The following is a 12,172-nucleotide window of genomic DNA, read 5'->3' as shown; positions in this document are numbered from 1 at the left end:
AATAAAGACCATAAAGGGGCAAACCAAAATAATGGGAGTATTAGAAGACAAGGGGTTGATGGTAAGTGTGGAAAAACAAGAACAGAGTGTAAAGTAGTTAATGAAACAGCCTAGGAAAGGTGTTGCTGAGCACAGACGACTAGTCATCTCCTAATCTTCCCTTCACATCTCCCACTCTTTCTGTTTCTCTCTATATCTCTCTCCACTGGAATGAGAAAATTAAAGGAAATTCCCCAATATAGTAATAGATCATGAGTGATTGGGTTGGAATGAAAGAAGTAGGATGGAAAATGGGCAGTGACATGCTCATGTGTTATTCCTTCCTGGATCCCTGAAATCTTACCTCATAGGCAGTAACCCATTCTACTTAAAAGTAAGGTCAGTACCTGAGACCTTCATAGCATCTCAGAATTCTTCTATCTCTCTAAAGTGCCTGAAGTCTACCAATTTTATGAACACTGTAACAAAAATATCTTATAATGTTGATTTAAAAAAAATACACACACACTGGAATTACCTACTTCTCTTCCTATATCACTAACACTTTTGTTTAGCTGGACATGGTTTCTGATAATTTTGCTCTCATTGGAAAAGTTTTTCACACACAAACACTGTTCTCCTGGAAAGTAACAGTTCTCAGGAGGAGATTTGGCTTTTAATAGGTTGTCTATAGGAGTGATGTCAGACTCAAATAGAAATAGGGGCACCGAACCATACATAATGATCTGTGCGGCCACATATTGACCTAGTTTTAAAAATGTAACATCATCTATGTTTTATTGTATTTTTGTTTATTTTGTTAAGTGTTTCCCGATTACACTTTATTCTGGTTTGGCCACAATTGGGAGTGCTGCAGGATCTCTGATCTACAGCACTAAAGTCACCTAAATGGGACTAGCCACATGAAGTAATAATTGAGGTATGGAAGAAAACATTCTTGTTAACCCAGCTTTTATAGCTGAAAATTCTGACTCCCTTTTTTCTCACTAATAATAATAACAATAGTAACAATACTCAGCATATGTTGCTTTACGGTTTGCAAAGAGCTTTCCAAATATTATTTCATATGATCCTCACAATAGCCATGGGAGTTAGGTGGTATTGTTATCCCCATTTTATAGAAACTGAGGCAGACAGAGGTTAAATGACTTGTTTAGAGGCCCACAACTAGTAGGTGCCTAAAAATAGATTTGAATTCCAGGTCCAGTGCTCTATCTGCTTGACCACCTTCCTGCCTATTTCCTAGCTGCCCAATTCACCTTTTCAGGAGAGTAAATACTTAAATTGAAAATATCAGTCTAGTCAACAAATATTTATCAAGCACTCGCTATGTGCCAGGCAGCCCTGTGGATACAAAGAAAGGCAAAAAACAGCCCCTATTTTTAAGAAGCTCACAGTTTAATGGAGGAGACAACATACAAAACTCTGTGTACAAACAAGATATATACTGGACAAATTGGAGTTAATCAACAAAGAAGGGATTATCATTAAGGTGATGGGGAAAGGCTGCTTAGAGAAATTCAGATCTTAGCCAGTACTTGAAGGGTTTTAAAGGGCAAACAGCATTTTATAGTTGATTCTGGGGGTAAGGGGAAGTTTATTGAATAGAGGGAAGCATGTGACATGGTCAGACCTGCAATTTAGGATGATCAGTTTGACAGCAACTGAGTCTACAGAATCATCTTTTAAAGGATTTTTTCCCATTTCATAAAAACATTTTGTGAAGAGCTTCCTCTTTTGTGCAGAGGGTATTCTCTTAATGAAGAAGGTAAAGATGATGTCCTCGTAGTCATTTAAGATATTGGTCCATAAAAATTACTTAACTTGAAAAAATATTAGACAGAATTAATTATCTTTTTCTTGGATTTGATAAAATTCTGCATCTTTTTCACCATCTGGTCTAGCCCATCTGTCATAAGTAATTAACCAGTAACATTTTTTTCCCCAAATATACTAAAACTGTGGTTTCATGATCAGTGTAGATGAAGTCAGTTCAGAGACAGTGTGGTATAGTGGAGAGAACCCTGTCATTAAAAAACTCTACTTCAGAGCCTGCCTCTGACCTTGATGGCCCAAGTGACCTTAGGAAGTTTACTGGGTCCTTCTCTAAAATGAGGTGGCTGGATGGTATGGCCTCTGAGGTCCTGTCTGACTCCAGATCCATGATCTTATGATCTGTATTTTGTACCTTGTTGTTCAGCTGTTTTCTGTTGTGCCCAACTCTTCATGACTGTCTCTTGATCGACTTTAAAAGCCTTAATTAACACCTGAAGTACTTGGATTCAATTTTCTTTACCATTCTCTCTGAGGCAGTGCAGTGCCCAGGAATGAACACTGACCTGGGAACCATGAAATCTAGGTTCTAGACTCAGATTTATCACTAAATTGTTGTGTGTCTTTGATCAAGTTAAGTCTCCATTTCTTTATCCATAAAAAGAAAGGGTTAGATTAGACTTTCCCTAAAATCTCTTTTAGTGCTAATGTTCTGTGACTTTATCAGTTGGTGTGGCAAAAAGAAGCAGGTTTTAAAAAAAAAGTCATCTGTGGGGGTCAAATTTTGTGTTATTTTCTTTTCTAAGTATCCTCTTGGAGCATAGCCCCAACAGCCCTAACACTGTCTTCTTGGGGATATCCTTCAAAACTAGCTCAAAATAATATGTATTCACCTACAGACACATTCATTAACTTCATTACAGCACAACTGATTCTAAAATCTAATTTTTTCCCTTCTGTTTGTTTATAAGGAGACATAATGACATTGTAGGAAAAAAAACCACTGTCTGTCCTGAGAATCTAGAGACTCTGGGCCTGCGTCTCAGCTCTTTTAATAATTTTTTGAATGACTTTGGACTCTCTGCCACAGTGTCATCTTCTGCCAAATGGGTACAATAATGCAATCCTGCCCTACCTACTAGAAAGGATACTGTGAATATCATTTGTAATGAGATTGTTATAGTGCTTTGGAAAGTATATAACACTATGCAAATGCAAGGTGTTGTTATTGTGCAAACCACTCTGTGGCTTTTTCTTACCTCTGTATCCTTTACAGTTACAGGCCAAGTGTGCAGACTTACAAGCCAAATATGATGAAGCAAAGACAAAACTGTCAGAAGTAAGTTTCTATCCTTCTTTGTCATTTGAAAAAAAAAAGTTCAGCCCCAAATTTGGAGCCAGAGACTATCAGTGAATTTTGATCCGTCAGTATTTGTTGAGTTTATATTCTGCAGAGCATTGGGTTACATATCTACAAAATAGTAGATATGGTTCCTGCCCCAAGGAGCTTACAATCTAGATGGAGAGATATAATGATCCTATATGAATTATCTATGAAAATTAAATAATTGAAGAAAAATGTATAACAAATGCCAGAAGTAGTATAGATAGTGGATGCTCTGGTGAATCATAGTGGGGAGTCACTAGAGGCTGGAGAGGTGTCATAGAAGTGGTATTTCAGCTGAACCTTGAAGGATGGATAGTGGGGTTTAGAGAGAAATGTAAGCAGCTGGGCTAGAGAACCTCATAATATACACATGGCTGATGATCCAAGGGAGGCAGAGAACATAGACCTTTCTCTTAAGAGGTTTATTGTCCAACGAATTCATTAAGAGAAAAAAGTTGTTTACTTTTGGAGATGTCAGACTTTAAGTGTGTGTGTGAGAAGTAGAATCACTGAATATGCTAACTGGTTGTTAAAAGTGGGATAGAACATTGTGACCTATAACCTTAGTTTCTATTAGATTAAGTGACCTTTTGGGTTACAAATATCCTGAGATGACCACCCAGAATTCGAATCCCACGGATCTCTACTTTCTTTCATTATGTTCCCCAGGAGAAGAAAACGGAGGGGTGGGAGGGTAGAATCAGTTTATAGCACATCTATTTACCTATAAAAATAGTCCAACTTCAACGAAATGATACTTGGTGGTTCTCATCAGATCCCCTTTTTTCCTTCCATGTGCCATAAACAAATGATACTTGTCCCTGAAGTTTTGAAAGAAATGTGAACTAAAATGTTCAACTCTATTTCTATTCTATGAACAGATTGAAGTAACTCTCAGTCTTTGATTGAGAGCATTTAATCCTACATGTAATCTCCTTTCAGAACATCGGTAGGTATTTTGGAGGCTTGGTTAGTTCTCCTAGGAGCTTGAGTGAAGATATTTCAACATTTTTCAGGCTTACTTACTGGTGATGAGCCTCTCTTCTCCATATCCACTGAGGACCAAATGAGAGAACATTTATTTTGATTTACAGCAGAAAGGTTTTAGGTTGATCATAAGGGAAAATGTTCTGACTATGAGTTGAAAACTATTAGAACCTGTAGTTAAATGAGACTTCAACATCACCTTTCCTAGGGCTTTTAAAATGAACACATCTTGGAAAGTTTAGAGCATTCTTGCCCAGAGCCCGAGGATTGTACCTGATAACTTTTGGAGGGTTTTTCAGCCCCTGGGCCTTGGGATTAGAATCCAGGGTCCATGAGGAAGTATGTAACTTAAACCATACAAAAAGCTTAATGATAAAGCTAAAATAAAGAAAAGTGGTTTCTGGATTGGGGAGGGGATGAGGGAGGTGGGGTGGGAAGCTTGACATCAAAAATAATGTATTAATGATAACCCTGCTAACATCTGGGAATGCCCCCCCCACCCCCCCAAGAAGTAGTCTGTGGTTTAGAAAGGGATCAGGTGAATGGCTCATTCATTTCAGGGTGATTTATACTCTCTAGCCTATGCCTTTGAGTCAGTTACTTTCACTTAGTATCTGATTTGGCCTGCTTTTAGAAGTGCTTCCTTCTTTCAGTGTTTGTAGCCTTGTCTCACATGCTTTTGAGAGAATGCAGAATTCAAGGAGTCCACATGTTCTGACCGAGTCAATTTGAAGAACATCAGAGAACATGTAATCTGGGATGGAATTCCCCATGTGGCAATAGCTGGAGAGTATGAATCTTTGTAGTCAGTCCTGCCCATGTTACCTCCCAGGAGTCTCTCCAATATGGGCAAGATAGCTCCAAGCCACCACCACCACCACCACCATAGAGTAGGTATGGGTAACCACTTCCTCCAACACATATGATCTAAATTCTACTTTCCTTTAGTTCCCGACCTAGATAGTGAAGTCTACAAAAGAAACAGTGTAAAGAAGCTAAGATTAAATAAATAAGATTAGAAGTCAGTTCAGTCAACAAGCATTTGTTAATTACCTTCCATGTGCTTTGCTAAGTGCTGGGGATACAAAGACGGCAAACAGTCCCTCCTCCCAAGGAGCTCATGCTTTAGAAGAAAAGTGGCAGGGTGCAGGCTTCTCAATTAAAGTAAATGCTAAATGAAGCTAATCTAAACTCTAGTCTATGGGAGATCTTCACTCCCTATCTCTGCCTCAGCTCCCAGATCTAGTGGGAGCTTCTGAGCCTGCTTCATGGTTCTCGAGTGTCCTGGTCACTGGACTGCCACCTGAAGAGTGCTCTTCTGTCCCTTGACCTCCTTCATCTTCCACAAATTAAGGAAATTTGTTAGCCGAAGGCCTGGCTCATGCAGCCTGAAAAATAGTGGTCTCCATTCTGCTATTTGTTTTGCTTCAGTGGATGCCCCAGCCATATATAAAAACACAAGGGGAAACTCTCTGCCCCGGTGTTTCAGAGCAGCAAATAGACAACTTGGCAACTGCCTAACAAGTTGTTGTACACCCTTGTGAAGACTAGAAGGGTTATCCTTAAAAATAAATAACTCAGTTTATATTCCTGAAGTTTACCAGATACATTCCTGACAGTAAACCTGGGACATAGAGTGCAAAGAATGCTGGATTTGGAATCTGATATGATTATGATACTTACTACCTCTATGACCCTGGGCAAATTACACTACTTCTCAGAATTTCATCTTCCCCATCTGTAAAATAAGGGTGTCACATCAGAGACCTCTAAGATGCCTTCTAGCTCTGAGTATGTGGTTCCCGGGTAGGCAGTACAGTTATTATCAACCCCATTTTACAAATGAGAAAACTAAGATCCTGAGAGAGTGACATCGTGTCCATGTCTAGCTAATACATGTCAGAGGTGGAATTCAGATTCAAATATGATTCCAAATTCAAAACAAGTCTTTGTCTCTTAATTCCAGTGTTTTATATGCCACACTATCTCTCATAATAATTTTTTCTACATAAGCTGGGAAAAAGATAAGGTGCTCTTAACCTTCATATTTGGTTCACTACCCATTAGTTATTATGCTATATATAAATTATGCTATAATATTAGCTATATAAATATGCTATATAAAAGTTGTAGCAATTGCTACAACTTTTCAGTCTTAACAGAATGAGCTAGAAGTAGTCTGGATTGGAGTTTTCAGTGTTATTCTATCATCTTTCCTTCTTTTATGGCCTGGCATTTCCAAAGTCACCCTGTAAAATGGTATCTGAAGCCAAATTTGGTGTCACCCACATGAAGATGAGACAAGTTTTATTAGTTCCACAGTGCCAAAGTGAGAAGGGAATGTGGTAGGGTCCCCTCACTCCCTGAAGCCCATGCAAATCACCTGGCCATTTTCTCCCACAGGTAAAGAGTTACAGTGAGAAACTGGACCAGGAGTTGGCAGCCCTTGAGAAAATAGAATCCCAGGCTGATCCAAGGCAAGTTTCCTCCTAGCTTAATTAGGAACCCAGTTGAGTTTTTCTGCAAGCTGATTGTAGGATTGTCAGTGGCTGGTTCACTTAGTTATTGGTACTAATAATACCATGTCCATGGTTTTTATTTCACATGACACTGTTAGCTTGATTCCACTTCATTGACCCAGACTGGGCCCCTTCTCCTTTTTTTCCCCTCCCTATCTAGAACCATTCCAGCAGTTTCTCAGGGATAATTTTAATATTTTCTGATTCTAAGAGACAGCATGGCACAGAAGATGGAGGGCCAGCCTTAAAGTCAGAAAGACCTGGGGTTGAGTCACACTTCTCACAGATCTGGCTGTGTGACCTCTTAGTTCCCCTGGCAACCCTGAGAGACTAAGAGCTACAAAGCAAATGTTCATTCACATCAGTGGAAGTTTCCTTACACCAGTGGGAATAGGAAACTGGGAGTGCCCTATGCCAGTAAAATCACACTTGGCACTGGTTGCTTCAGAATTGAAGAGCTAAAGCTGTTTTAAATTGGATAAAAACATTTCCATTAACGTCCTTCTCCAATATGACCCTGGGCTCTCCAAAACTAGGCCAATGGAGTACAGAATTTTTGAGGTCTTTGAAAGTAAAGATTTTGGAGGCAGCTAGGTGGCACAGTGGATAAAGCACCAGCCCTGGATTCAGGAGGACCTAAGTTCAAATCCGGCCTCAGACACTTGACACTTACTAGCTGTGTGACCCTGGGCAAATCACTTAACCCTCATTGCCCTGTGAAAGAAAAATAAAATAAGATTTTGACTGTGGTACCACTGACACTTTGCCATCCACTGACCAGTCTGGCTAAGTGCAGAGGAGCTTATCACCAAAAGGTTGGGTACCAGCCGAAGAATATTCCTTCACTAAGGAAGCAAGCTTCTTAACCATTTTTATGTCATGGACTTTCTTGGCAGTCTAGTGAAGCCTATGGACATCTTCTCATGATAATAGTTTTAAATGCACAAAACAAAATACATGAGATAACAAATGAGCCCAATTATGTTGCAATATAGTTTTCAACATATATTTTTTTAATTTCATAAAACCCTAGGTTAAGAACCCCTAAGAATCAAGGTGTAAAAGGATCAGGACTTACATGCGTCTATTGAGTGTCACAAAATCAAGAAATCTTTTGAAGTGCCTTCATGACTTCTTTTGGGAAGGTTACTCTAAAGTGCTTCATATTTTTTTTTTTGCTTCATATTTTTAAACTCAGAAATTCACCATTGTTTGATTTTTCTAATGTATTTTAAAATCACGCTGTACCTGTTCTCTGCCCTGTAAGCTTGCAATGGTCTTTGATCAAAAAATGAAACCAGCCTGACTTCATTATCCCACTCTGCCCCTAACAGCTTTCAGTAGGAGGTTGACAGACCTATTCAAGCTAGAGAAAAAACAGTTTGCTGTGACCCAACTAATGTTGGATCCTTTTTTGCATGTGAAAGGCAGAATTTTTTAAGTATAAGATTAGCCCCAGTATGGAAAGGCATATACATGTGTACCTTTGGCAGGAGGTGTACAATAGTTCCAAGATTTGATTTTAAATGAAGGGAGGATCTTTCATGATTCTTATGTTTTGCTTATTGTTGACATCTCTTGTTATTTATTAAGATGACTCAGTGTGTTAAATATCAGTTCATTTTTTCTACATGGCAGTGACACCTACATTACAAAAGTTATAAAAATTGTATGTAAATCCTGGTCTGGAAACAAAGAGCCCAGGATTTTAATGGCTTTTTTTCTTCAATGGAATATTCAGCAGGCACATAATGTAATTCGTAAGAATAATTAACACATTTCTAATTTCTAACACACTTTGAAGTTTATAATTGCACTTTCCTCACAATTCGACGGTATTAGTATTATTAGCCTCTTTTTGCAGATGAGGAGATCGAGGTTCAGATATATTACATGACTTACCTTTGGCCATAGGCAGTATGAGTTGGAGTCAAAATTTGAACTTAATTCATCTGACTCCCAAGTCCAGTCCATTATACTATTCTGCTACAGCATGGGCCAGAAGTCACAATGTTTTAAAAATGTTTTAAAAATTATTTTTTCTTTACTTTTCACCATTTATGAGATTTGATTTTCCACATGTAATGTATATTCATTATATATATATATATATATATATATGTGTGTGTGTGTGTGTGGTATATGATGCTATAATGTAAATTTAAAACAATAAAAGGAGTTACTAAATATTTAAATCCTTTCATGACTTTTGGCCCACCCAAGTACTAGTCCATTTACATTCTGGGACAAATATTGTCAGAGAATTGACATTTTTATTTCCAAATCAGAATTTTTAATGATCTTTGGAAAACCTATTTCCTCTTCAGAATAGATTTTTCATTCTTTTTTATACTCTGTATATAATTGAATAGCTGGTATGATTAAAAATCCCACAGTACTAAAACTCCTTGATGTCCTCCTGTTTATGATTTAAGTTCTTGAATTCACAATGTTTGGATGCAATATGATAAGCTATAGTTATCAGAAAATAGGGATATAAATTAGGTTTTTGCCAAAATAAAAGTCGGTTATCAGTATAGAAAGCTCAATGCAAAACATTCTTTGGAGAATTGAATGAAATATAAAAGATATGGTTCTTGTATCTGGGGAAGCTGCTTTTAGTTATTTTTCAGAAAGAAACAATTTTAGTTCCTCTGTTATTTTCTTGGGCTTCTTTTTCAGCATTCTGCAGAACTTAAGAGCACTTGTAGCTATGAATGAAAATCTGAAAAGTCAGGAACAAGAATTCAAAGCACACTGTAGAGTAAGTGTTGTGCCTGTCCTCCCCCCTTCTCCCCAATACTGCATACCTTACCTTCCCCCCATTTTCTCCTGTCACAGCCACTTACTCTAAACATTATTTCATTTGTTTGTTTGTTCATCCCTTCAGTCAACATTTATTAAAAGCTTCATGTCTGAGACTATGATGGCGGCCATGGAAAAACAAACCCAAACATGTGTACCTTACAGGTGCTTACAATGTAATAAGGGAAGTAAGATAGGTCCACAAGTAACAACAGGATTAGGCCCTGTGTCCCAAGGACACATTAATAACTGGTGCAAGAATTCATAAAATCAGAGATTCTCAGAATGGAAAGAACTCTTGGAGGACAGCTAGTCCAGCCAACCTCTGAATGGGATGGGTTGATTTGGAAAGCCTTCATATAGAGGGGAGGGTTCAACCCTACAAGAGAGCTAAGATTGGAAGCAATACTGCTTCCATCCAAGTATTTTAATGATTTTTACTGATAATGTACTAGTAGAGCATGGATAGATGGCTTTTGTGTCAGTCATTTCCATAATTACATATAGATGTTCATGGTTCATAAACAATTGTATTGCTTTCAAAGGAAGAGATGGCCCGTCTTCAGCAGGATATTGAAACTTTAAAAGCTGAAGCATCAGAAGATGGAGACGAAAAGGTAATGGTTTTGGATTAGAATTCAGAACTCTTCATTTTCTCAGTTTTCTGTTACCAAGACACCTCTGCTTTCTTGGCCAGTTTGTATAATAGCTCTGAAGTTGAGTTTTAATGCTTTCCTCCCATGTTGTATTGAGGTCTCCCACAGACTCTGTACCCCTAGGTTTTTTTGCCTTCTCTTATGACCAAAAAATAAAACCAAGCATCTTTTTCCCTGAGGAGCCTTATTTGCCAATACAGAACAGATATAGAGTGTTCAAGGTGGACAGAGCCTTAGGGGTCATCTAGTCCTACTTTAGATATGAAGATCGAGGCTCAAATATGGGGAATGTCATTTATGTCACTGTAGTGGAAGAGCTGGGATTAAAACCTGTGTTTCTTGACTTTTCACTAGCCCAGTGTTCTTTCTCTTGTGCTGTATTGTCATACTTTCCTTTTGAATTGTTAATGACTGAGTTACACATTTGATGTATTGACCTTCATAAATCAAGACCCACCACTCACCACCATCATCCACTTTGAATTCTTTCTTCTGTAATCGTGTTGGGCTCTGTAACATTGGCTCCACAGGTAGCAGTACAAAGTCTTTTATTTAAATATCATAGTATCTTTTATAGCAGTGATCAGCAGAATACAGCAGACAAACTTTAGTTGGTTCTTTAGTAGTTTGGCAGAATCTAGCAGTAACTTATACTTAAAAGAATGTTGTCTGGAGTTTAAGGTATAGGCTATGTCCATGAGAAAAGTCTGAATTTTAATACTAATTCAAAGCCACGGGAAATTAAGAATAGTGTCCTAACATAATGAGAATATATCTCTTCCCGATATGCCAGAAGTATTCTCTCATGAGAATTTAGAAGTCTGTAGCTATGAAGTAAAACAAAATTAACTAGACCACACAGTAATAGAACCCACAGCCTTAGTCTCATTAGTTCTAGACTCTGAGTTATCCAATCTAAACTTAGTGATGTTAAGGGCTAAAATTCTAGCCAAACTGTCTAAAATATCTAATGAGTGGTCGCCAATGAATTATAAGCTTTAGCAAGAGTTAGACTTTTAAGCATTTATTAAGGAGAATAAGAATTTGGTAAAGAGAGAGAAAAAGGCCTAGATTCCTATCTATTAAAGGGAGAGCACATTTCTAGGTCCGCTCTCCACCGGAGTCCAGAGGAAAGAGCGTCAGACTGAGTGCTACTCTCTTCCTTCTTCCTCCCACTACCCAACGTCACTTCCTGATGCCAAAGAAAAGACTCCTGGTCTTGCCCTCAAAGACCTTCACTTCATGGGTGGAACTCTTCTACAGTAAGTCTCCAGCAGGTGGCGTCATTCCAATTGTTACAGTGACAAATTACCACCAGTCTACTCTACACCCTACCAGTCTCAACAGCTCAAAGTCCCATATTATTTCCTTTTCACTTCTATGTGCTAATGTGCCTTTTGTTTCCAGCTAAAGTTTATTAATCTTTTCTCAAAGAGAGCAACAGTTTGTCAAATGTTGTAATGCATTTCTTAAAATGTTTAATTTTTTTCTGAGAGGAATTTTTTTTTCAAATTACTGTTGGATTCTCCATTTTAGGAACCCACCAGAATTATAGAACAACAGTATAAAACTGAGAAAGAAAAGCTTCAGAAAATCCGTCTGTTGCTGGTAAGTAGAAAACTATTGACTAGATATGATTTCCTGCGTTGGAGTTAGAAAGTCACATTATTTAAGAATTGGTCGGGGGCAGCTAGGTGGCGCAGTGGCTAGAGCACCAGCCCTGGATTCAGGAGTACCTGAGTTCAAATCCGGTCTCAGACACTTGACACTTACTAGCTGTGTGACCCTGGGCAAGTCACTTAACCCCCATTGCCCCGCAAAAAAAAAAAAAAAAAAAAAGAATTGGATAACTCCTGTAGACAAGACTTCTGTTTTTAAACTTGTCAGTTTCTATCAGGAGTCACAGAGTAAAGCATGTGAATTTTTTTAAAAACGTTTTTAAGGCATAAATTTTATGCCATATCTTAATTTTTTTAACACTAATGGTTTTAATAATTTAAAAGGAACATAGAATTTAGCTTTAGCTGCAGAAACTCATATACACA

General features: G+C 38.0%; 1 protein-coding gene across 2 annotated transcripts in view; it reads left to right on the top strand.

Annotated features, from left to right (window-relative positions):
* CCDC93 (coiled-coil domain containing 93) overlaps window positions 1-12,172 on the top strand; it is a 114,819-nt gene that overhangs the window by 75,468 nt on the left and 27,179 nt on the right. For both annotated transcript variants that reach the window (XM_043998080.1, XM_043998079.1), the window contains 5 exons: window positions 3,050-3,112; window positions 6,551-6,624; window positions 9,349-9,430; window positions 10,017-10,088; window positions 11,664-11,735. In XM_043998080.1, coding sequence (XP_043854015.1) covers window positions 3,050-3,112; window positions 6,551-6,624; window positions 9,349-9,430; window positions 10,017-10,088; window positions 11,664-11,735 — 363 coding nt within the window. The remainder of the gene's footprint in view (window positions 1-3,049; window positions 3,113-6,550; window positions 6,625-9,348; window positions 9,431-10,016; window positions 10,089-11,663; window positions 11,736-12,172) is intronic.

This window comes from Dromiciops gliroides, chromosome 3 (assembly GCF_019393635.1).
Source record: "Dromiciops gliroides isolate mDroGli1 chromosome 3, mDroGli1.pri, whole genome shotgun sequence".
Classification (NCBI taxonomy): domain Eukaryota; kingdom Metazoa; phylum Chordata; class Mammalia; order Microbiotheria; family Microbiotheriidae; genus Dromiciops; species Dromiciops gliroides.
The sequence above is the reverse complement of the archived record's forward strand: the minus strand, read 5'-3'. Positions and strand labels throughout refer to the sequence as shown.